Source organism: Coturnix japonica, chromosome 1 (assembly GCF_001577835.2).
Source record: "Coturnix japonica isolate 7356 chromosome 1, Coturnix japonica 2.1, whole genome shotgun sequence".
Classification (NCBI taxonomy): domain Eukaryota; kingdom Metazoa; phylum Chordata; class Aves; order Galliformes; family Phasianidae; genus Coturnix; species Coturnix japonica.
Window position 1 is genome coordinate 26683101 of NC_029516.1, and position 27626 is coordinate 26710726.

Below are 27626 nucleotides of genomic sequence, written 5' to 3' on the forward strand. Positions count from 1 at the left end.
TCAACTTTTTGATCCTAGCTGTCCTGCCTTTCATCTGTTATACCTGTAGTCAGAAATTGTATTTCTACCTCTTATTCCATAAGGAACAGTGATTTCCATAAGACTTTTCTGCATTCTTTTTGACTATACCTACACTTGCACCATATTCATGAGGTTATTCTCCAGAGACAGTTGAAACGTAGTGAAGTCCCCTTCATCCTCTCTTCCTTCCAAACCAAACGGCTACTTATTTCTGAAGATACAAAGAGACCTCTTGTTGGTAGTGCTGGGTGGTTTATTCACATAATGTTAAAAGAAAATAAATATCCCATTTAGTGAACTCCTGGTGATAGATTATTATTTGTTTGCAAGGAATACTGAAATGTGTTAGCATTCATTACACCTTAAACTAGAAACACATTTCACGAGACATCCTGCTATGCGATTCTGCCATTAAACTGCTTACTTTAAACAGTTTCTGCTCTCTTGTAATCCATTACACCAGTATATTCTGCAAATAGTCCCACCTAAAAATAAAACATAAAAAAATAAATTTGAGAAGCATGTATTTTTTTTTCTAAAAACTAGTATATGTTATTCAGAACAACAGCCCAGCCCCAAAAACATTTAAGAACCTTGAAATGTTTTTTTTTCTTTTTTTTTTTCCTTTTTTTCTTTTTTCTTTTTTTTTTTTTAAACAGATACTAAGATTTGGCCAAGTAATTGCAATGAACAGACATCCTATTTAGTAAGATAAAGCAGAATACATAATAAACAGTTCAGTAGTTATCTACCTGAAATAGCCTATAATTAACATTTGATGTCTAAAAAGTTTAAACAGCAACACCAAGGAATGAGGTATGTATGTTCTCAGATATCACATCAGACTTTCATTTTATGCAACTAACTGTATTTCACAACTAGCATCTTACAAAATAGAACAGTACTATTGTGCCTGTAGAAGTACTGCATTAAAAACAGAAAAATACATTACTACAAGAAACCACCAAACATCACAACTGTCAGGGGCTACAAAAATCCATTCTTTTAGCTGTTATGAAGATGTAAGACATGTTGGGAATAATTTAGGATTCACTACCAAGAAGGTCCATTCAACTTTTACATGGGCTTAAACTTACGTATTTTGAATGTTAAAAAAGAAGAAAAATCACAGGAGTGTAAAGAAAAATCACAGGAGTGTAAGTGGACTGTCTCACTGAAAGGAGCTAAATGGACTTTTGTACTCAACCTGAATCTATAATTTAAATCTATACATGGATTGGATGTGTGTATATCAAAACACTTATTGGCTGTAAACAAAAATGCAAAAATCTGTATTCACAAAAATATTTTATTGGTAATTTTACATAATACCAGATGGGACTGTAAATAGTTCTGCTCTGTATCAGTCTATTGCTAAGTGCATAAAATATTGACAGTTTATGCCATAAAGTAGGATACTGTGGGGTTTTTATACATCATTTATGACATAGTATTTTCTAGTAGGCCAAATCAAAATAAAAAGAAGTTGATCCAAAATTAAAAGAAAAAAAAATATAGTAATAGTATTGTTATTTCTTTATTCTTGTGCAACATCTGGTATTTCTGTAATGAGATGGTACCTGATTATATAACGTTAGGTCAGTCTGGGGCAAGGGAAGAGCACTAAGCAGAAACAAAACCTGTACTTCAGTTACTTTTAAAGCTTTACCAAACTTTTGTATTTCCAAATGTTAGTTTTGCCAAATGCTGTCATCTGAGGTTCAACGTAGAATACCAGTGTATAATGACAGTGACTTCTCCTGAATTGTAGCGTCAACCAATCGATGTTCAGAATGTATTTACTATGGTTTTTTTTTTGTATTTGTATTTGCTTGTAAACATTTCAATAAGTGTTTTAAGTGTGAAAAAATATTGGTAAAACCATTAACATAATTCATTAACAGTAATCTAGTAAAATGTGTCAAACATTGGCAAAAATTCATACAAATGTTTTATTTAATAACATTTTCCTATTTAACCACACCAAGTACCAGCAGGTGTTTTTAAGATAATTATTATGAAAATTCTGTTGCAGCAATAGTTGATTAAGTTGATCTTTGACTTGCATACATATAACTATGTTTCACAATTCTCAGATAATACATATTTAGGCAGCTTGAACTATGTTATAAAAATTTAAATTCAGTACATGCCAATAGTAGAGACTCCAAGAGTTGTTAGAATTCACTAAACTAAAAGTGAAAATGGACTTACCAGTAACACTGTGTATGAACATTCAAACCACATTTTCATGGCACCTTTACACACAAAGATTAAACAGTTGGTCTGAAAATGCTTCGTAAGCATTTTTAGATTGCATTTAAATTATTTCTACCACTGCACTTTTTTTTTTTCTTCTTTCTAAACTGCATAAATTATGTTTCAGTAAACATACCAATTGTGCATGGATAATCTGTCATGAAAATGTGGTAACGGGTGGCAGAAGTTATGTATTTGCATGTTTTAAAGAGAAGAGACTAAAGAAACTGGAGGAAATAAACTTTAATGAGATTCCCCATTCAGTGACGATGCTTCTCCTCTGGGTGAAGATGACCTGGACATTCCCCTCTCTGTGTTATCAGAGCTAGAGCCGCTCTGACTGTGTTGATCTGCAGAAGCAGCACTGGAAGCAGGTGGTGACTTAGTTTTCTCCTTAAAGTCTGTAATTATGACTGTCAGATCTCCAACGGTAACTTCCAAGTGCTGAGCACTACTTCGATCCACATTTTTCAATCGTGGCCTAAATAAAGCATAATGAATCATATTAGAAACACACACACCATCTCATTATCTTGTCTTTCTCCCTCTTACTAGGAGCTCTGGAGAACATAAAAGTAACATCTGCGTAATGCTGCTTTGTGGAACGTGTAATACATAAGATGACAATGTAGCACAAGTGATTGTGGTGGAGTATTTCCCATAAGTTTAAAATAGGTGACAATAGCAACTTTTCCACCTTCAATTAAGATCATATGAAAATTTAGCATGTGAATATTTTAACTGTGTTACAATACAAACCTTCACATATGCAATTCATTTATTTTTATTTAAACTATTATTTAATTATGGTTTTCCTTACTGTGGCTAGAAGTTGTTAAAAATCTGACCCAGGGAAGGATGTGTCCCTGCAGCGGCCTTAAGCAACAATTCTAGGTAGGAAACGGTGTTCAATAATGAGGATGTTGGTGTCCAAAAAGCTCACTTGTGCCTCCTGAATTCAACAATGCAGTTTTAGCTACAAGTTCCATGTTCCAAAAGGGAAGCAGCTGTATTTCATTTTAAAATCTCACTAAGATTGCTAGTGCAGTATTTATGCTGCCCTTCACAGAGTAATTCTGACATCCCTAACACATGCTGTGATTTAAGATATGCAAAGAGCTCAGTAATCATATAGCACAGATAAATTAAGTCTCTTCATCTATTCTTTCATTTGTTTGATTTTCACAACATGACGAATCATAAAAGAACTCTGACTGATATTCTGCCATCACATTTTTGCTAGCGGTGAGCATAAAGGACTTTAAATTCACAATATTCCTTTGACTACCATGGCAAACTGTCGTGAGACAGGTGAATTTATACAAGCAATTTTGAATAGCACGGCTTTATGCACTTAACTGACTCCACAGCTTTCACCAGCTCAAGCTGCAATAAAATAAATTCATATGACATCATACGTTAGCAGGTGTGCTAACAGCAAAGTCCTAACCTTTACCCTATCACATGATTCTGTTTGAAGTAGAATTGGTTCCCAGCAACTTCAGATGAAACACCTCCTGCTTTTCCTCCACTAGAATAGAGCAAGGATTTGACATCTTGTTCCCCTGGGGCTAAAGTAGTGTGCCTGAAGAATCTAAAAGAACTGAAAAGCTGCTGCTCTGTAGCAAGGGAACAGAGAGAAAAGTTCAGCATTATCAACCTGCGTAAGTGCTATGCCTGAAGCTTATTAATCATATTCAGTGTGCATTCAGATTTTATGATTGTTTCCAGCAACAATATACAAGTTTTCAGGCAATGAGAAAAGGATATTTTCTTCCCAAAAGGATATTGAAGGAATCTATTTAAACTAACTTAGCATTTGTATCCAGTGAATCAAATCTGTGAAAAATTGTTTGAAGTGCTTAAGTATTTTTTCCAATAGCCATTCTTAATGCAATTCTCAATACCAGTATTTCATCCAAGATTTTTTACTTATTTAAGTGTTTTCTCTTTTTCCCTGCCTCCCTTTTGCATTTTTAATGTACTACTGCAATCCAATAATGATTATTTCCATTTATAATATTTAATTAGCTTAATAAATACTATTTTAATGTTAGGTATTTCTTAACTGAAGTGCTTCAATTGCATGTGGTAAGACAGACAATACATCTGAGTATTAGAGAAAAATGTAAATGCATTCTTCCTGCTGGAAAATCTCAGCCTCCTTAATCCTAACAGTAACTATTTTAAAGACTGACTCAAAATCTCTCCCTGCTTCTGATCCTGATGATCCTATTTCAGGCACAAGAGAAGCATCTGCTACTTCTCTGCATAACTAATCCCGAAGGATCTTCCTTGGCTGGACTATTCTGGAATGCTTCCAAAAGCAATCAATAGTTCCTCCTACTTTTGATTAGACTACACGTCTTGTATACTGCTGAGCTTTCTGGCACCACATTTCTGCTGCAATAATGTAATGCTTAGGCTGTGATGGTTTAGGGGCTGGATTTGCTGCCTTTGTTTCCCTGTTTGGACCTTTCTTCTGGTCAAGAACGAGGCTTTTACAGTGGCCTCCTTGTACTGTAATGTGTAATAATTTCTATTCCAAAAGTCCAAGACTTTCATTCAGCACCCCAAATGTAGCAGTGGGATTTTTATCACTAGGTAATACACCCATTTTACCCTGTCACATTAATTTCTACCCCAGTTCAGACTTTCAAAATCAATTTGTAACTATGTCACCTTCCCACTCTCTTGCAATGTGGTCCCTCCATTTCTCTTCCCCATCTGCTTTTACCCCCATTTCTTCTCTGCTCTTTCTGCCTCTCCCAGCAATATTCTGCATGATAATTAGTCCCTCCAGATCCCTCTCTTTTCCTGAGCCTAGCAATCATGTTTTGTGTAACTACAATTTTATGTGGTGTGACAAACACAGTTGAATCCCTTAATGAAGATATCCAACTCTTCCTAAATTATTAAGCCAGTCTCCATCTCCTGGTTAAAAAAACAAACTGCAACTTTTCCTTGCGCAGAATAGGCATTCTACAACATTGAAACTTCAAATATTTAGCATTATTGTTGGAAGACTATGCCACAGGACTCACAAAGCAGTAAAACCACACTACATTATTTTATTCTTATTTTCTTTCCCAATTACGTTTTCCCAATACAGCAAAAGTTGTATTTAAAAAGTTTTTACCTGGTTTTCTTATGACTGTTCTTTTTGCTCGTTGTTTCCTTTTCACTTTTTTCCTTTTCTACTTTGTCTTTTTTCTCTTTCTTTGACTGTGTAGGGGGCACAAATTGCTGAGGAACCTGCTGTGCAACCAGCTGAGAGACGGGTCGAGGTTTCCTGTGTGCACACATATATACAATGTACGTATATAAACATTAAGCTTAAGCTTTACAACAGTAGTCTACAGCTTTCTATATGACAGTAACATTAACACTCAATTAAAAAACAAAACACCACCAACAAAAAAATAATACATATATAGCTGGGAGTACTTCATTAAAATAGCGTATCAAAATTAAACCCATTGTGACCTTTTGATTTGTTATCATTACCAATGAAAACAGGTGGTGGAGTCTCCTACTCTGGAGATATTCAAGACCCACCTGGACGCCGACCTGTGCGACGTGGTGTAGGGAGCCTGCTTTGGCAGGGGGGTTGGACTCGATGATCTCTAGAGGTCCCTTCCAACCCCTACAATTCTGTGATTCTGTGAATACGGCTGTTGAGGTTTGCTTTGTTTTGGTTTTGTTTCTTAAGGTTTTGGAGACCAGAATTTACAATGTGTTCTTTTCTCCTAAGTGCTATATACAGATTTGCATGGAATGAGCTCCAAACCACAAAGCTTTCTGGAAGAATACTTCATCACCTGCTGCCAGTCTCCTCAAATAAAGAGAGAGTACATTTTAAGCATACTACAGCACTGAAGCACACGATCCATATCTCAAAAAGGAAAAAGATGACCTTTCAGGTATCACAGCTGAACCCACTGTTGACCTTGCAGAGTAGAACTCTGGTGTTTTAACTCGAACAAACTCCCTGAAGGCAATGACAAATCTTGCTGTGTATTTTTTTATCAAGTTCTTCACAGAAATCAAAGAAAAATGTACCGCAGTACTAACAGAATATAGCTGTTAGAACACATATACTCTAAAAGCTGACACCAGAAGCATCTGACCACATTCCAACAGGACACACAACACTGGTTTCTTGAACATGAAAATTCTAACCCAAAGAGAAACACTCCAGTTCTTAGAATTCAAGTAAATACACACTCATAAACTAAGTCCACACTAACTCACAGAAAGAAAAAGATGAGCAATGGATTACTTACTAACAAAAACCCAGCTTATATCAGCTGGCAAACATAAGAGTGTATGCTTTTCAGGTGAGTACAGGTGAGTACTGTAAGGGGTACCTTGAAAAACTCCCACTGTATTGAGGCCAAAATCTGAGAATTAGCTGAGAAGTAGCTGAGAATTTGCTCTACCACATAGTGTTATTGTGCACTTTGTGTCTGTTGCACTTTCCATGGAGATAAATAGAAGGCATTACTTTGAGAGCAACCTACATACAATATTTCTGTTAGGGTACAGTTGGGAAATTCAGTATAGAAGTTCATTTATCTGGTGCTTAATACCATAAAATGACACAGAGAGAAAAAAAAAACTAAAAAGAAGATCTTTGCCACAAAGAACAGAAGTCGACTAAGACAAAAAACTGTAATAAAAAAAATTAAATGACTAATTAAAGGAAGAAATTCACATCTCCCAGCAGTGATTTAGTCTTTTAAGGTTCCTACCCTCCCTTCCCCCTCCTTAGGTACTCAAAGAGGGGCCACTGAACTGCAGCTGAGCACCACAAGGCACACAGGCTTCAGAAAGTAACCTCACCGCTCATGGAATTTCTAACCAACAGAACTGTTTGTGATTTAGCTGTAGCTCAACCGTGTCATTCAAACATGAAAGAACTTACACTGAGAAAGAGTTTCTTGCAGAGAAGTCAAATATATGAAAATCTATTCCTGTAACAGGAAATTGATTTTGATAATTTGCCAAAATACAACGATTTCAATTACTGGATTTCAAAAACAGTTAAGACTCCTTGTAATAGGCTGCTGCAGCTAAGTGCTAAGTCTGCCTTTTAAACTATCAATATATTTATGGTAATTTGCTTTTTGAGCATGTTCAAGAGCACGTGAGCAAACTGGCTTTTATAAAGAAGCTCTATAAACTTCTGTATTAAGATTATCACGTTTTTGCCTCTCCCACGGGGAACAACTTCGCAAGTGAACAATCCAAAACCGCAGGCAAAAGCCTTCATAACTACAATCCACCTTGTTTGTTTAGATATATGGCCAGCCCCTCAAAACAGTGCATTTTTACCTAATAATTCACTTTGGCTGTTGTATGTGGAGCACTCATCAACAGAGGCATACACAGACCTGAGGTACTTCTCAGTCAATGTAGCTCTAGAGTGGGCAAACTGTGACTGTTTTTCCATGAACCAACCCCATATCTACCTGCATCTCCAGCAGTTCCCACACAGCCCTGAGTACAGGGCCAGGTGAAGACTGCTCCATTTGGTGCTGCACAACCTGAACAAATAGAGCCCATCAAATTAAACAGAACAGCACAGACATCAACAGTCCTACAGAGCAGCTTTAATTCAGTGTGAGTCACGCTGGACTTGAACTAGTTCACACAGAACTAGTACATCTGTTCTCCCAGTGCTCAGAACATAGAAAATTCCATGTGGAAAGTTAGATGGTATAATTATATCTCATTGTTGAACTCATATATATACACCTTTCCACCCTGTTGTGGAAAAAGTGCACTAACATCTATAGAGAGTTTGGGTATTCTAAAGAATATATCATATAGGACCTATGCAAATACACACTCTTTCTTCAAGCTGTATCTCCTACGCTTTGCATATTTTACGACTACAAACGTATTAGAAGTTTTAATTTTCACCATTAACAGAATGGAATTTTGGAAATGCTGCCAACCTCAGCTTTCAATCAAGCTGAAAGACGGCCTTCAAGAGATGACCTGGATCCATACTAATACGGTCCTTTCATTCTCTTTCCTCTTCTCAGATCCATCCATCTCCTGATTCCAAATCAGACAAAAAGCCCTTGCTGGAAGCTTATTCTGTCCCGAGAGGCAAATTATCTATTGTGTAAAGCAAAAGTGCTATGTGCACAATGTACCTACAGGTTTTTAGAATACCACACATTAAACCAGTCATTTGTCTGCTGTTGAGCTTCGGTCAGTTTACTCTCCACATTTTTCCTCTAACAACTACAGCAATATTCTAGCCCAGTTTATTTGCCTGACAATACAGTTCAGCTTTCAAATTCATCTTACTCCCTGCTTTCCTATAAAGCTATTCATATCTTAGCCCATCCTCTATAGCAAGAAAGAACTGCCTGTGAAGTGCTATTGCTACAGCATGTTGTTATGTTGTAGCTGCCCAGTTTAGTAGCGGTCGGTGTTTGGTTCATGGACAGATGAGATGTTCATGCCACCACACACAGCAGGTAACTGGTACACACCAAGAATCATTTATTCAACAGAAGACTTTGAGCGTTCAGATTTATCAGTAATATCTACTACCATATTTTTATTCCCAGGATATGTTTCACTCCTGAGCAGAACAAAACCTGTGGTTTTTCTTCAAAGCTCTCACCTGTTCTTATGTAGAATTTCTACATGGCAATCCACACTTCCCATAACTTTCGATCTTTGTTCCCCCACTAGAAAAGATCTTCTTAAAATAAATAAACAAGTTTTTAAAAAAGACACGTTTCAGAGACTTAAAGAGGTTGTATTTGAAGGTACCTCTAATCCTTAAGCAGTACCATTTATATGAACTTCTCTTCCCTGCAGGGAGGCTCTGACCTTTTGTTCAAGACAGCAGATTCATCCCTCAAGAAAGAGAGCTTAGAAATATCTGGAGCAAGAACCCTCACTCATTTTGCATAACCCCTGATTACAGAATCCTGTCCTAAAAAAAAAAAAAAAAAAAAAAAAAAGAAAAGAAAATCCACATTATTCTTAAAGTATTCTTCACTTTCAGGTGATTTGGGAGGACTGGACAAGGGCTTCCAAGTTGAAGAGAATTTCCAGATTATCTGCCTCTTGGTCACAGCCTGCCTGAAGGCTCTTAGCACAGACTCAAGCCAGGAATCCAGCACGTTTCCGGACATCAGCTTCACGCACAGTTCTGCAATCTGCTCTGCCTCACCAGTAAGGCACAGCAGAACTGGCTTGGAAACCAGTAACCTTAGTCAATTAATGCCCCAAATTTCATTCTCCAGAGTTTTTCAAGAATGAATTATTGCCAAAAGGCCTTACAAGCAGTAACTAATCTACTTAGACAAATTATCTTCAGTCAAACTCTTGCAATGTTGATTGGTAACAGAATGGGACCATCACAGGAAATAAATACTTTGGCCGTTACACACGCTACACACACATTCTCCTTGTGATGTCTTCTTGGAAAAGTTTTGTTCTAAAAGATGTAGTATAAACACACGTATGTTGATGTGCTATGGATTAAGCCCAGAAAGCTTGTCATAAGTCTGACAAAGGTAGCAGGAACTCTAGAAGTCAATCCAGGGGTTCCCAATGAAATATCTTCAGGTAGAGCATAATGGAAAAAGCTCTGCCAGCTTCTAGGAAAAAATATCTAACCTAGAAATACCCATTCCTAGCTACAAATAGAAGTTCAACACTTCCTCATATCAGCACCAGTTTTCCTGTATCCTACATTTTTCTTTGCTTACTACTTGAGAAGGAAGCCCATTTGAAAAACAGCCTTCCTCAAGCTATACCTTTCTGGCAATTACAAAGAAATATGGCTATAACAGCATCATCATGACAATACCTCCACTTTCTATTTGATTAATAATCCTTTTATTTTTCCTTCCATCTTATGCTGCATTTAGAAGCTTATTCAGATTCTCCTTTGTCATACCTTAATTCAGATGACACGGATAGCCAGAAATATTTGTTCAAGCACTCATCTTTGCTTTTGTCACAGAAGCTTGTCTTTCATTTGTGTATAATTACACCGCTTGTTTCTTCCTTTGACAGATCTGCTGTCCTGTGAATTCCATATAAAATGTGTCCTATGGATCATCCTTTAGCATGAACTTCCTACCATCACAGCCATCCATCTCAGCTGACATTCTGTGCAATCAGAGGGTCTCAATCTTTAATATATTAGCCCTCACAATATTCCATCATGGGAGAGTGGTATTGCTAGCCCTACAGCTATTCATTAGCAGAAGCACAGAGAAACTACTCCCACTTTAATTGTATCTCACTGTCCTCCCTTCCACAACTCACCTCCTTCCATGGGTCTGTCTCCCTTTTTGAAGCACAAGCTTTTAGAGGTTGCTCTCAAACTCTACTAGGTTCACTCTGCACCAAATTAAAAATTCCTCACTTCCTATCAAAAGTACGGGACTTCTGTGTACTTGTTCACCTAGAAGTTAATCTAGATTGTCATCACTATGAAAACAACTCCATTCGTCTCTCCCTAGTGCCCTGCAGACCTGATAATCTCCTTTTCATCTGCTACTGTGGGACTTCTGTGTGATTCTGACTAAGCTGAGTTAAGATACTCAACTTTTTTTTTTTTTCCTAGTGGAATTCTAATTTCAATCATTCTATGGGTGCTCCTCCTCCACTAGGCTTTGCTATTCCCTCATCCAGTGAGGATTTCAGAAGCGCCTTGTTAACATGTCTGGGGTTTTCCAGTCTTCAAATCTCTTAGAATTTAATAACGAGTTTAAATCTTATGACAGGATGTAGGCTGAAAATCTTTACTTGTCTGCATTTTGTAGCACATTGCCACTGGAATAAAAAAGAATAATCCCTGTTAAAGGAGAACAGGTCTTAGAATAGACTAAGTTCAGCCATCTCTTCCTCAACGCTTCAGCCTTTATGAAGACATTGACAGGGGGTAAAGAAATAGCCAGGTTCTGTGCTTTACACGCAAGTGCAAATGGTATGTGAGGCCATTTCCAACAACCATATTTTTCAGCGTGCAACCCATTTGCTAACAACAAACATATTTTACATCACGTAAGTCAGTACATTCTTGGAAAAGGTACAATTTCATATACTAAAAGCACATGACATACTGCTTCTGGTACAGCATCCTGAATACATTTCACATATTTGTACAGAGAACTGCACATAGCTGTTGTATTCAGTATTCTTAATCACTCAGCATCTTCAGTTTTATATCCTGTACTACATTTTCCTCATCCCTGGGCAACACAAAGAAAACCAGACAAGTGATGATTATTTCAGTCTCCTCTGTCTCTTTTCAATTTGGGGTATCAAATCTTACTGTTAAGACACCTAACCAAACATTTCACAAACATCCCTTCCCAAATGCCATTTTACAAATGATTTCACAAAGATGTTGCAAGATTCACATCCCAGCTAGTTCAAAACTATGATTCTGCAAAAAATACCTTAAAAAAACAACAAAAGCCAGATAATTTAGAGCATTTGCACAAGAGTTTCTAGACTGCATCTGCAAGACAATACCAGATCTGTTGGCTCAGCTCGCCAAGAACCGCACGTAATTTCATTCCACAGAGCCGTGCACTTCAGAAGGCTTCAGATCGCCCTCTCAGCACTTCCCAGAACTGTCATCAAACATAAAAGACAAGCTCCAGAAGAGCTAATATTAGACAGCTTGTTTGTTGGGTTTTTTTTTTCATAAATAACTCATCTTCTTGAACACGAAAAAAAAAACCATTATGGTGTCTATTCAATTTTAAGAAACTCAGTTCATAAGATGCTGTTGTAAACTAAACAAAATTGCTGTTGGCAACAAGGTTGTGTTTAGCCAGAGCCCAGTAAGAATCTTGTTCCGCTGATGTTTGTATCATGCATGTCTTTCAAAAGTCTAAGTAGAATACATTCAAGTGTATTAAAATCTTGTTGAGAACTAAGTCAAACAATTCAAATCCTACCCCATTCTTTCATTACTAGAATGAATAATTCCTCAATACAAACGTACAGGCTTTAAATATCTTATAATTTATTTGAAGATCATTTTCCACTCACATCTATCCTGAATATTAATGTCTCAAGAAGCTAATAGAAATCTGATATCCACTGTAATACTCTAATCTCCATTTTTCTAGTTCACAGTCATTACTGAAATCTCAAGAAAAGCTTATCTTTGCATACTCCCTACTTAATCACCATATTCTTGCTAGTCCCTAGTCAAATCTCCTTCCCTGCATGTCCTCATTTCTCTCACTACTCAGGTCCAAATTCTCAAATATATCTTAACATAGTAATTAGAGTAATTAATTTAAAAATTAGAAGTTATTCCTAACCTCTGGGGTAAGCAGATGCACTGCCAGAGTCAGCTGGAAGATGCCTGAAGAGTTATTTTACAGTAAACAACTTTTCGAACACTCAGACAAAAGTGAGGATATGAGAAAGTGGTTTCAAGTAAATTTCCTAGGTGAAAAAGTGCTCACGTAATGTATATTATTAGGAGAGTATCTTCACTTAGGTATGAATGTCTTGAGCGATTCTTACGGCATCAGTTTAAGCAACATCTAGAGTGCACATCCTTAGTTAAATACTGCAGCAGTACTACAGTATGACAAACTTACTTCCCCTTTTCAAAATCATAGAATCATAGAATTACCCAGGTTGGAAAAGACCTTGAAGATCATCAAGTCCAACCGCAGCCTAACCATAGTACCCTAACTCTAAAAACCCTCCACTAAATCATATCCCTGAGCACCACATCCAAACGGCTCTTAAGCACAACCAGGGATGGCGATTCAACCACCTCCCTGGGGAGCCTATTCCAGTACCTAACTACCCTTTCTGTAAAGAAGTTCTTCCTAATATCCAACCTGAACTTGACCTGGCACAACTTGTGGCCATTTCCCTCATCCTGTCACTTGTCACTAGTGAGAAGAGACCTGCCCCACTCTCACTGTAAGCACCTTTCAGGTACTGGAAGAGGGTGATAAGGTCTCCCCTCAGCCTCCTTTTCCCCAGACTAAACAGCCCCAGCTCCCTCAGCCTCTCCTCATAGGGTTGATTCTCCAAGCCCTTCATGAGCTTCGTTGCCCTTCTCTGGACCTGCTCCAGTACCTCCATGTCTTTCCTGTGCTGAGGTGAATGACATTAATTATGCAACATTCTAACTGTAACTTTGTAATACAGCTCAGAAAGCTTCCCTTAACTCTGAAGATCAGAGGACAGGTTACAACCGGCAGCTTTAGAACGTGACTTTTCCACCACAGACCAACAATGCAGGTTCAGGCGCCAGAAAGTCTAAATGTCTCCAAAACGAGATATGTACATGTTTTAGAATCCGGTTTTCTGTAGCAAGTAATACAGCACCTTTCTGAAGCAGAAGGTACTAAGAAATAAACTACCTTTCCTCCCACCAGCTGCTGAATTCTCTGTAATTCAGTTAAACTCCTCCATCCACCCTCGTACACTGATAATCAGCTACACCGCAAATATCAGGCAATGAACTTTGGCACTTCCTCAGGTATGTTTTTACTCTTCTTCACAACAGTTTCTGCAAAACATGTTACAATATGGCCAGAGATTCTTGCATCTACACCTCTTGAGTTTCCAACAGCTTTGACAGAATAAATGGATCTAAATTAAATTTAGTCATAACTTGCTGTTACTTAGGTTCCCTGTAATATACAGAGAATCAGTCGAAACAAAACATACAAACATGCATTACATCATTGCAGTAATTGTCCTTACGTAATAATGCAGACAATGAACAACAATTGAACTGCATTTAACACATACCAAATGGTAGAATCTTCAAAAACTTTATGTGAGAAGGTGGAAGTTCTCAGCCTTATATTTTAAGCCATTTTCTCCAGCTTATGCACAAACCACATCAGTGAGGTGTAAGGACACACAGTCTGGCAGTGCAGATGAGATGAATAAAGGTCATTAACTTTATGTTCTTTATTGATCTCTCCTGCCTCTATAAGATGATTAATTTTTCAAGTACTAGTTTGACAATAAACACTTAAAGCAGCATAGCCAGAAATGTTTTTCAGAAGGGGAGAACTGACTTGTTTCTGTCAAATGCAAAACACTCATTCCCAACCAACTAAACAGAACTGCTGCACGTTTCCATATACAAAACACAGGCCGGCTTTTAATACATTCTTCCACATCCACACATTAGTAGCTACAAAGGTCTGAGACTTTATTTTCTTCCACAAGGCAATTTTCTAAGTAATATTTTATTTTTTCTAGGTTGAATACACACACACACACACAAAAAAATTACTTTATACATCACATTTATCTTTTAACTGACCGCCATGTCTACTCTGCAAGCTCTCTTAGTAGAACCTTGGGCCACAAGGGCTTCCAAGTCCCCCCAAAATACTGACTACACAATATTCCAGAAGTAAGGGAACTACTTTTTCTACTTCACTAAATACCCAGAACAAATTTGTGTCCCACTGCCATGGCAGTTTTCCATAATCAATCATGTGCAGATGACAACTTACCACCTACTACCAAGAAGGAGATGGGAGAGGGTTCATTGCTGCATAAATGAATTGGTGGTATTACTCAAAACAAAAGGCAAAGATTCAGAAATGCTGTGTATGCTGAGCAGCACTGCAAACACTACAGCCAATTAGATAACGCTACCTGTGGTCTATGCAGAAGCTAGCAGTGCATGTAATGATGCCACTTTACATTTTCAGCAGTTAAAATCGCATTACGAAAAGCAAAAAGTATTTCCTATAACTGTATCCTGTACTGCAGATACAATAGTCGCTAGCAATTAAACTACATTACTAGCAGGAGAAGCAGCCCTTGGATTGATACAGATCAGCTCACCCTCCAGTCATCAGCACTCTATGAAGCTATTTGCAGAATAAAAAGCATGAGATTAAAAGATGTTTAGCTCGCTGTGCCACAGGAATATGCTCATGCTAATCACCACACCAAGTCATCTTGTGAGAAGCCAGTGTTTATTTCAACACTGAAGTAGCTCGTGATTAAATGCATCTTCAATGTCGATAACTCACTTTGTCACCCAAAATTATTTTTTCTCATTACCGTGGCTTCTGACATGTCCTACAGTGTTCGCAGTACAGAACACTGCCTCTCATAATAAGACAAATGAATAATTATGACCGTGTAAACAATGGAACTAGTGGTCTGCATGGGAAAACATAATGCAGATCCATCTGCAGATTACAGAGTACAATGTAATTTCTACACATACTATATATATTTGAACTGTAACTTCCAGACAGCTGAGATTTCCAGCACTTTCAAATTCCTAGCTGTTTTACCATGTGAATCATTTACTTGGAATTCATCCATTCAGTGCATTTCTAGCAATTCTATCTTTCAATAAAAGCTGATTCAATTAGAATAGACTTACAAGACCCATATGGTTTTATCAGTCACTGTATAAATGTGCAGAAAACTACCCCTTGAGGCAGTGTCCCTATTTAATCATTCCCTTAAAGGGAATGCCCTATTTTCCATCTGACATTTAACAGATGAGGCCAGCAAGTCTCCTGAAGACAACCAGTACACTGCACAACCGTCTGCCCTCGGAAGAAATATTCATATCAAGACCTTTAGAAAGCCCATATTTGTCTTCATGGATACTTTCTAAGTCAGCCATCAAATGTTTGTGGGTTTGGGTTTTTTTTTCCCAGAAAGCAGTTTTTAGGCTTCAACCTCTCACATGCATTAGAAATTCTTTCCCATATGCTACAAACCGTGGTTTACTGACATTCGGCACAAGTGATAGCTACACTGAAAATATCCCATTTGAGAAACATATGGGTATCAACCAATTTGTGTTTCCTAGATGACAACGTGTGATGTAGAAGCTCAATTTCCTTAACAACATCCCCTGGGGAAGCAGTATCTATGAGTCTGCAAAGAAAGTGGCAGGTAAGGTCTTTTAGGCCCCTAGATCGTTGGGACATGTAGGGAACGGACCTCTCACTCACATTTTCCAACCCCACAAAGCACTGGATTCACCAGGCTGCTCATCCATTCCCTTTCTGTAGAAACTGTGATGCTTCTTGTACCCATGCAAAAAAACCACACTCAAAACATGGGACATGCTGATGTTGCACAAAACAGGGTCAGTACTTGGCACAACTATGTCTGTGACCAAGCAGGAAGGAGCTTGTTTCTGATCCATCTTATTTGTTCTACACCATGGGCGTGTCTGATCTTTCCAGCGGGCTGGAGCATTCTACGCACTTCCTCCACTCAGAGCCAGCCCCACAGAGATATCCATCTTATGGAGGGGAAGCAACTATGCTATGCACTTCCCCTAAAACCAAGCCACGTTCTTCAGGAAAGATGCATATTAACAGAAAATAAGGCCATAATCATCAGTCCTTGCCTTTTTCCTTTCTTACCTAATGACAGAAATTCCAGCTCGCGATACTAACCACAGAATTCAATGACATTTGTACAAAACAACTTTCAGTGTATGCGTTAAACCAACTGTTTCCTGCTTTTGGACTCGGGAACTTTATTTATAAAATGAATTTTAAAGCCTTTGCTCATTCACTCATTTCAGCGGAAACTTTGTTTCTACTGAGCATAGATCATAGAATTACCCAGGTTGGAAAAGATCTTGAAGATCAAGTCCAACAGCAGCCTAACAATAGCACCCTAACACTAACAACCCTTTGCTAAATCATATCCCTGAGCACCACATCCAAATGGCTCTTAAACACATCCAGGGATGGCAACTCAACCGTATTCCTGTACTTATTGTCTGCATTATCATTTGAATTACGCCATTCAGATATCACATATTCAAGCATTATAGAAAAGCTTAAAGATGAGTCCCAATCCAGTTTCAGCACATAAGGATGGGAAAAGTTTCCACTGTTCATTTTTATTTTTTTCCCTGACTTCCAAAAAAATAAAAAATGAAGAAAAAACTCGTAGCAGGCTTCAAGGTTATATCTTGTAGTCTTCAGTCTGACCTCTGATGGAAGGTTTGCCAGACAAAAGCCTTCCAACAACATTCTGCAGCTGAACTCTGAGTTCAAGCCTGCTCTACATCAACACAGCCCGTATCAGTGGAATGCACATCAGAGAGAACAGATCATTTTCAGGATCTCCCTGTCCCACTTAAATCACTATAAGCTACTGTATGAACACACGTACAATGAACACTTAATATTTTATCCCACTAGCCTAAATTCAAAGTATTTTCTTTTTTTCTTTTTTTTTTTTTTTTTTTTTTTTGCTTGGCTGTACCAGCCCAGAAGAGAAGACATTTGATGCTACAAGAAATTCTTCTGTGAAGCATACTATCCTAACATGACTTTCAAGATGAGAGGTACAGGGATGTGAATTGAGTTTTATTGAACAGGAATAAGCACAGAGACAGTCTCAGCAGTAAAGGATAAATGGTTACAAGAAGCTATGGGTCAGAAAATGCAACTTCTGACCACTTTGCAAGTGATTCATGAGTTTTCTTTTTACCAGCAAGACTTCTTTCTTCATGTATTTAGTCTTATTGAAAGTATTTATTCAGATGCCAGTATCCTTCAGACCAAGACAGTTAATTATTTTTACTAGAAAAGACACACTAAGCAAGAATATCAATGATGGCCCTAAAACCAAAAATGACATTTCAACTAGTAATTAAAAAACAAACAAATAAACAACCCACAACCAACCAACCAAACATAGCAGAGCACACATCCCTCACACTCAAAAGGAAAGTATTTCCTCATGAAAATGGAAAGGAAATAGTATATCCATTATCAAACATGGAAAGAAAGAAAACAGCAGAAAGCTGAAAGGCTTCTTCTCTTCAGTCTCCACAGGGAAGATTAATTTCATATAACCAAATTAAATAAGGGGATAGGAGTACAAATTAGAATAAGAAACAGATCAGGCTACTAAACGTTATATGTGGCAGTCAACAACATCTAATGAAATGCACTCTTGAAATCAAATTGAGCCAAAAAAAGGGAAAGAGAAGTCACAAGACTGGTAAATAAAAATGCAGGAAATAACAAATGACTCAGCCTAACTCAAATTTCAAAACGGTACTAGAAGAAAATTTTTTAACAGCTAGGAGCAAAGGAAGGATAAAGCCAAATGGCTTGAAACACTAGTTTCTCTAACAGACTAATTGTCTGTGTGACTAGAAGAGAAGCACCATACAACCTTGAGTCTTGATTTGCAGTGCTACCAAAAATACATTCTGTCACTCCAGCCAGACTGTGACTGTCCAGAAGGAACTTCAAAATCAGTTTTGTTTTTAATAGTTCTCAACCACCAATTGCAGACGTAGGACAGCATTTGTACTAAGGTTCCATAGGTAAACTATTTACTTAACCAGGATTTGGGCAAGGGAATAAGGAACAGAGGAAGCAAACAGCATCAGACTGAAAGGTGCCGGGAATCATTTGCCAAACCCATTCTGAGTTAAGACAAATCAAAAATCAAAATAATGAAATCACAAGCAAGACCACATAAAGCACCACAAGACCCACAACTGCATATGAAGCAAACTACTCTATAAAGAATGCGATAGGACAGGACAGGAAAACAGCAGATCAAACACATCACAAAGCACAGATAAGCCAAGATCATGATAATGAATAACAGAAAATACGGAAGAACCAATACCAAGCTTCATAACTTAGTGGATATTTGGAAAGAAATAATCCAACTAAGCCTTAAACTAGAAGGTCTGTCATCGATCTGTGCTGCCACAGTAAGAGACAGGCATCATAACTAAAGAATAAAGAAAGACAATCATGATATAAACAGAAGAAAACTGTTACTTATCTGAAAGGTTTGCCACAATCTTGTTTGTCTGAGAAAGACTTGGCAAGAGCAAATGAGCGAACAGGGAAACCATAACTTAATAAGCAAAGAACTAGAAATACACTGGGAAATTCATTGGGAACAGGAGAAGTACAAATCAACTTATCTTACTGAACAGAAAGGTCAGGAATCCAGAGAAACATGAGAGGTAAAAAAGCACTAGAAATAAGCTGTTTGGTTAATCTCCTTTACTGGAGACCTATTAGGACAAAAATATAACAAAAAACAGGTTGCCCAGGTTTACTGATCCTCTTCCAGTTCAGTGAAAGGGTCTAGCTCACAGATCATTTCCATCCTATACTCCGAGAGCAACATGGATAAGCCAAATGATTACTAAGAGACATATTAGCCTTCTTAGAACTATCCTTAAAATGAACCTAAACTTTTTCAGAGTTTTTACTACTTTAGTAACTGTGGAAGACAATCACTAGTCTATTCTTCTTGGCTTTCATGCAATTGAGCTGAACAAGCCATTCTTAACTGTGATCTGGAGCCCATGAACCAAGGTAGCCTTCTGGAAGTCGTCTGCTAACTCCATTCTGAGAGCTGAGATCTGGAAAATTTTTAGTAAGTTTCTCCTCCTGTCCAAGAGCTCTGAAATTAACTGTCATAGGAGAGAGAGATAGTTTACATAAAGGCATAGATCTTCTTCTGTTAAACATTAAATTATATCAAGTATATAAGCATAAAAGACACACAATAATAGTAACCTACATTTCTGACCAAAGATGACCTGTCATATAACTATCATTTTCAGTATCATGAAAGAAAAAACAACTAAATTAGGTTTAAATTAACTGTCAAAGTTACATGAAACAGGCTCTACTCGGTCTTAGCCTAATACAGAATCACAGAATGGCTTCGGTTGGAAGAGACCTCAAAGATCACCCAGCTCCCAGGGGCTGGTTGCCACCTACCAGATCAAGCCGTCCAGGGCCCCATCCAACCTGGCCTTGAACATCTTCAGGGATGGGGCACCCACAGCCTCTCAGGGGCAGACTATGACAGTGCCTCACCACCTCTCTGTGAAAAAATTTCCCCTGACATCTAATCTAACTCTCCCTTCTTTTAGTTTGAAATTGTTTACCCGTGTCCTGTCACTATCTACCCATGTAAAAAGCTCACTTCCCTCCTGCTTATAAGCTCCTTTCAAGTACTGGAAGGCAACTATCAGGTCTCCCCGGAGCCTTCTCCAGTTAGAACAAGCCCAGCCCCCTCAGCTTGTTTTCATAGGAGAGGGGCTCCAGCCCTCTGATCATCATGATTACACACCACATGAAACACTGTTTGTTTCGTTCTGAGAAGACTCCTTTAGAAATGGGAAGGAAGAAATAAAAAAGCCCTAAGTATAACAGAAGTGACAGCTCATGTACTCTGTCAAAAACATATTATTTTTTCAGCTGTCCATTACACTGTCTATTCCTCATGCAAGCGATGCCCATGAAGTGCATTTAAAAGAGCCACTCCAATCAATAAAAATTACTTCATTGCTTTATATGAAGAAACAAAACATATTTTTCAAGGAAAATCATTTCTAAATAAATTCCTAAAGAATTCCAAAGGTTCCTTTCAAAGACTCTTCTTAAAAATAAGAACTGAAACCCAGAACGACCAGATAATTTCATTGCTATCTACAAAATAAAAGAGAAATATTTACTCATGCTTGTCCTTGTATTCAAGCTAAAATACAGGACTTGTAATACAGAGCTCAGTAAAGCATGGATTATACAGGACCACTTGCTTTACTCCTGCAACTATTTTCTTCTCACACCACCACCAGTAACGAAATGCTCTCCAGTTTAAGCCCGATTCAGTTGTGTATCTGTAAAATCAGCACGACAGGCGGTTCTTCCTCTTTTTCTCCTTCACAACCTTCCCCTGACACGCGCATGCGCGTACACACAGAGGCTGCATGCTGGAAGGCAGAGGAGAGAGTCCTTAACAAGCTGTTGTAAAACAGACATGTTAAACCAGATCCACCAGATAAGTACCAATTCCCTGTCCTCAGCAGCACGGCATTTCAACAGAAATACAAATAGCAGATTTGGTTAAATGTAACTGATTTGTGCTTATAAACATCCAGATGGTACATGACTAAACAAATTGCACATATTTTCCGAAGAAAAACGACCTTGATATCCAAGTTGAAAAATTAAGCACTTTATTTATGCTTCTCAAGGCGTAAAACAAACTCGTGACAGCTTCAAGTAAAGACCTGTATCTCATAGTTAGGAGGCTGTCAGACACGGAAAATGCACGTACTGAATGGTCACACTCTAAGGCACAATGAAGGAGCACGAACAAATATCAAGAAAGCATACAAAGATGGCATTCGAGTTCCTTCTATCTCAGATTAACTCTTTTGTCTGCCGTGATTTAAAGCTGGCTTTTTGTACGTTAGGCTGAGAAAACGATTCAGTAAGGGAGATCAATAGAGCTCAGGACATGGAAGCCATGCCCTATTCAGCTGTTATATATGTCCCCGCTTCAGTAGCACAAGGCGTTAAATGCAGGCATCCTGATTCCACAGAAATTCACCTTGACCTGAGATGACTTCATTCTGGCTGCAAATTTCAGAGGTTATTTTACGTACATGATGTATATAGCGGCTGGACCAACGTGTGTATCACAGGAGAATATCTAGGAAAAAAATTCACTCCACAGAAGTCACTTGTGCCTCTTTTATCTCCTTATTCTCTCTCCTTCTCCTCATCAAAAGAAGAATACTTCAGAACGGTGTGCTAGACTCACCAATTCATAGCTAAGGCTGTGAAGTTTTACTGAACCCAAAGCTTTAAAAACAAAACGGAATAAAAGCATAACAAGCAATAAGTAGCTACATCTTTGTACAGCGATCCTTCTCCTTTTAGTAGCATGGGGAATGCAATTAGTAAAAATATCCCCTGGTAGTCTGCTCTTTTTCCTAATTAAAAAGAAAAAAAATCACACAATTCTATCTAGTTCAGAAAGGGAAAACTGATCATGTTCCCTACTCCTCTGTTTTCCTTCATGTACGCAGCAAAGTATCACATTGAGCATTTCAAAGGTTAAAAAGGCAGATTTGCAGTTCCTCCCGTGGCTCTCCTCACATTCCCCTGGATGTCTGTCCTTTACACTGAATGGACAAGCAGTTTGTCACGGCACAGAAGAAAGAATGGGATCGTGTAAGTAGAGACCAGACCACAGTACACATGCATAGGAATCAAACTAAGGAAAGCAGTATGACAGGTAATTTTTGATCTGCGTGCTGCCACTGAGTAACAAATGCATTAAGAGGATACGAGAAAGAAGGAGCAGAGATGTGATGGAGAGGTATTTCAGCCTCCTAGAAGGCACGAGATGTACATCCCCTTACAGAGAATGCCAATCCTCTCAAGTGCTCCATCACAGCAAGACTGGGAATTCTATACCTTTGGTAGCTTGCAACATGCCTAAATAACAAGGACTAACCATGTAACTGGCAAGAAAAACAAACACAAAGACCACCTTACTGGAGAACAGACAAACCAGGAGCTAACACTTGCTGCAATAAGGTTTGTCTGAGGACCCGGCCCAGTTCTTGAAGCTTAACCAGTACTGGAGTGCACCTGTTTCAGATGGTGCCATCAAGCACAGAAGGAAATGGGATGGTAGCATGCCCACTAAAGCAGCTTTCTTTTGAGAAAGCAGCAGTTTCAAGGGCTGGACCAAACTCAGCAACCCCAACCTCCTCCTTGGGAGCCAAATAATTCATTTCTGGCTTTTCAGCACACTATCATCGCTGCTGGTGCTTTTGCAGAGGGTTTGGGCTTTCTCAGTGCTCCAGCAATTACTTTACTTTTCTGTACAACACAAGTGACAGAAGGGAAATGATGATTTTCAAGTGTTTATGTCTCAGGAAAACTTAATTTCATGGGGCAGAGAAATCAAACCACTTATTTAGCCTGAGGACTCTTCCTCCTGCCAAACTTCAATGGCTTCTGCAAACAATAGGGCTTCACAAAGAGATCATACAAATTCTTTTTCATGGAAACTATTAAGCAACCTAAATATAGAGACGGTTACCAGTTCCCTCTGCAACACAGCGTGTTCAGGTTCTATTCAGCTCTCCTTACTCATACCTCTAATGAACTTCAGCAGGAGATTTGTCCAAGAAATGAAGGATTATTACATCTCCAGGTTCCTTACATTTGTACAACATCTTTCACCTAGAAAGACTTCAAAATGTTTTAAAGGTCATATATAGAAAATTACTATACTCAGCACAGCCTCCTATCAAGAGGAACACAGTAATTTATCAGTACCCAAGCAACGATACAGAACAATTTAGTCTAGAAAGTAAATAAGAAAGCCATGTCTACAGGAAAATTTAGGTCTTCAGTCGAGCAAACAGCAAAACACACAGGGATTTCCAACCGGCAGATGGGATGTCAGCTTCCCACCTGACTCACAGCACATCTAACTGGCTCCATGCTGGGCACTGGTTCATTATAAACCCAAAGAAAACAGTGCCACCTTGGGAGTCTGTTATGTCCCTTCTTGCTGCATCCAGGATTTCTCTTGGATGTCTCCTGTCCAAGAACAACCTGGTTTAATCATCCACGGTGACACTACCATGGAACAAGTTAATTCAAGTCCATGACTGAGAGCTCCCTCCAGAAGTATAATAAAATATGACTGAGGAGTCGTAAGAATTATTCCCACTACCCTTAACAACGCCACCAGTTTTAAAGTTCATAATCCATATGTTGCCCTTAGCATCAAAGGTTATTCTTCTGGAGAGAGGAAAATGGTTCAACAGTAAAAACACACATAAATCTGACTCTAAATTTGCACCTGAGTAAGATTCTGTGAAATTAATTGTACACAATTAGCATAAAAACACGCGAGTTACAATCAACTTAACCTAATTTGCAGTGGCCTTCAAAAGCATTTCACTTGACTGTGATTGCCTGGTTCTCTATCTGCAAATCTGTTCACATTTAGAGAATTTTAACACTCAGAAGCAGACATCAAACAGTTCATCACAAAGAAACAGATTTCTCTGAACTAAAAAAAGGTGCTTTACATCACTGCTTACATCACATAGGGGCTACTATGTCTAGTAGACATAGATTTCATTGATTTAAAGAAGAAAAAAGCAGGAATTTGGAAGTAAGAACCAATGCACACTTAAGAACTGTGCTGAGGCATCGGCTTCATACATACAAACATTAAGATTCAAAATGGAAGACAAAAAAATCCCCCAACATTCCCAGTGCCATCAGAACTGCACGGTATTGTGACTGTGAACAACGCCAACAAAAATGTCTAATTCTAAGGGTGGTACGACTAAATGGTTTAATAGGGCCCCAATTTGGTGCCTTGGACTTCATTTCCTTTAAATCAATCAATCAATCAATCCACCCAAACAGCCTTTTGTGTCTCCTTGGCACCCTAAGGATTCTTCTCTCCATAGATACAAAGGTCTACTCACCAGCTCACATCTCAGCTCAGAGCTGGACCTAAAACTGCCCATTCGAGCCCACCCCACCCCCCAACATCTATCTGATAACCCCAGACTTTGCACCTACATGAAAACATGACCCATTTAAACTGAATGGGAAAATGACATCCACAAACCCCATCACTTCAGAGTTTAAGCAGAGAAATAAAAATGACGGTATCAGCTAAAACTCTGCATATCACAACGCTGTGAGGGAGAAAGAGGAAAGAAAAAATAATCGTTCCTAAAATACGTTCAATTTATGTCACAGTCCAAAACCTATAAAGTATTCAAGAAGGAGGGGGAAAAAAGCAATGGTGACACAGGTATCTCAGGACCTGCTTGATTGTTTGTTTCGTCTTAGTGCTTTCATCAACTGAGTTTCAGGATCAGTGGAATCTGAAGTCACTTTGTCTATCAGACTGGCCGGAGGCTGAGGATGGCTGCAGCCTCCAGCCGTGCTGCCTTCCCAAACTTACAATCATCCCTTTATTTTGCTGAACGTGACCAGCTGGAGCACATCTACCTGCGATACAACAGAACGCCACACTTATCGCTGGAAAGCACGCTGTATGTGACAGATGCAATTCCTCTCGGCACATTTACCTCACTGATTGCCTTATTTATGATATACACATATACATATTCGAAGCTGAAGTTATGAGCACTTCCGACACATGCTCCAGTTCGCAGAACTCCAGGAAATCAACTTCAGAAATAGAGACGCATCATTCTCACCACGCATCTGCACTTACAAATGTGTAACGTTTGCTGCGAGTCACATTCAGCGCTGTTATGAATGCTATCTAAAACGCAATTGCTGCTCATCATAGGATCGCAACTTTTATTGCCACTCAAACTTCTCCGGCTGACAGCATTAAGCCATAAGCTCCATACACTAACAAAGGATCCTTTAATAATGCTCTCCCCGGCCAGCACTCCCGCTGGCCGTGTGAAGCCCCCGCTGGCCCGGTGTCAGGAGGGGCAGGGAGCAGGTAGGTCACCGTGCACCTTCTGACGGCTGGCATAGAGCAGCTCCTCGTGGGACGCCGCTGGTGCACGGATCGCTGTGGGGAGGGAACCCCCCGGCCCGGCCCGGTTCCCCCCCCCGCCGAACGCGGCCCCGCTACCGTCAGGGCCGCCGCCTCGCGAACCGGGGGCCGCCGGCGGGGACTCACCGTGTGGAGGTGCCCTTTCTCACGTCGCACATCATGCACTTGAAGGCCTCGGCGCTGTTGCGGAAGGTGCAGACGCTGCAGTCCCAGTAGCCCTCGTCCGAGGAGGGTTTCGGCTGCCGCTTCGGCCTGCGGAGACACAGCACACGCGGGGCACGGTCGGGGCGCGCCGCCCGACACCGGCCCCCCCCCCGGGCGCCATCGCCGCCGGCCCCGCGCACCCGAGCGGGCCCCGGGAAGGCGGCGGCGCTGCCCTACCTGGTCGGGCTCTTCTTGTCTCCCATGCCGCCTCCACACGCGTCCCCGGCCCGGCCCCGGCGCGGCCCTTTGTGTATTTGTCAATAAGGAGGAGCGCGGGGGTCTCTCGCCTCTAACGGGGACCCGCGGAGGAGGAGCCACCGCCGCAACCTCCAGCTGTCGGGGAAACTCCTGCCGCCGCCGCTGCCCCCTCCTCCCTCACGTGTCCCCCCGCCGCCAACCAGCGGCCGCCCGCAGGCCGCGGAGCCCGGCGGGCCGCGCACGGCGGCAGGTTCGCGGCTGGAGAGCGCCGGGGATCGGGCGCTGCGGGCCGGGAGGCGGCGGGACCGGGGCAACGCGGGGGCTGCTGGGGGCGGCCGTAGGGGAGGGGAAAGGAGACGAGAGGAGACGACAGGGGAGAGGAGGCGGCGCGGCCGTGCCCGGGGCCGGCAGCGGCGGGGCGTCCTGCGGCCATTGTCCGGCTGACGGGAACGGGGCCGCGGCGTTCGGCTCGCAGAGGCCCAGCGCGGGGCGGAGGCCGCTGCCGGGCAGAGCGCGGCTGTGCGGGGCCGGGCCGCCGTCAGTCGGTGTGGAGAGCAGCCCTCGGCCGCCTGCAGAAGGGCTGAGCCCGGGGTACGGCCTCCGAGAGAGAGGTGAGGTGTTTGTACAGCCCGTGCAGCTCTGCCCTTAGGAACGGGCTTTTCCCGTGGTAATCCTGCTTCGCTCTGCTCCCGAAGATACCGTGCAGGCCGAGCTGTGCGGAACCAACCGAGCGCTAAGTGGGGTTCTGCTTAGAAACCTCCGGTGCGACCCGGCCTGTCCGCCCCACGATGCTGCCTGTATCCATGTGCAGTACTGCGCTTCAAACACTGCTGTGTGCTGTGTGCTGTGGCGCACAGCGGTCGTGTACCTGCGCTATCTCCGCACGCAGCAGCCCCGGGCACAGGGCAGGGTGCCATTTTGCAGGATGCTGCGCAAACAGAACAAAGAGCACATGTCCGGAGTGTGTAACAAAGGCGGTTCGGTACAGGTAGATGGCAGAGTGCGAGCAGACAATGAGGTGGTCAGCATCGCAGTGACCACAGCTGGTTTTGCTGCATCGCCTTTGCGTAGGAACGGCGGGGTTTTGAGAACAAAACGTGCCCCAAGGGGTGATTCACCCGAGTGTGTGAACAAGCACAGCTGGAGTTGTTGGGGCATCTTTAGAAATTTAGCGAGTGGATAATAGAGAAACTTCTCGTTTCCGAAGGCAAAGTTTGTAAAGAATTTCAGCTAGAAATATTGGGAAGTGATGAAGGAGTGGAAAACGTGGGTAAAGGGCTTGACATCTTCTTGTAGAAGCAATGAAAGATCCATTATGTGGAACATCTACATGTATGTAAAAGTACTAATGCTTAAGTACTAACACTTGTACAGGCTGCAGTTTTCTGCATCGCTCCTGTGATCCTGGATGCAAGCAATTTGAAGGCTGCATAGTATTTCCTACTTGTGTTCGGTTGTTAATCCTCATTTCCTCCTGCATTTGCATCCTGTTACCAGTGTTGTCATTTTCCACTCCCTAGCTGCTTGTTTTCCCTTTATCTGCCTTGCCTGCTCCTTTCTTCCTCTATTGCAATTTCTTTCAT

The 27626-nt window shown here is 40.4% G+C and overlaps 1 protein-coding gene across 1 annotated transcript; it reads right to left on the reverse strand.

Annotated features, from left to right (window-relative positions):
• Positions 1–646: 646 nt before the first annotated feature.
• On the reverse strand, positions 647–26226 carry YAF2 (YY1 associated factor 2). The gene is made up of 4 exons (XM_015854612.1): positions 26023–26226; positions 25768–25893; positions 5420–5572; positions 647–2761 (listed from the first exon to the last, which is right to left on the reverse strand). Exons 1-4 carry the CDS (start codon positions 26046–26048, stop codon positions 2524–2526), a joined length of 543 nt encoding a protein of 180 aa, XP_015710098.1. The 5' UTR covers positions 26049–26226; the 3' UTR covers positions 647–2523.
• Between the last annotated feature and the right edge of the window lie 1400 nt (positions 26227–27626).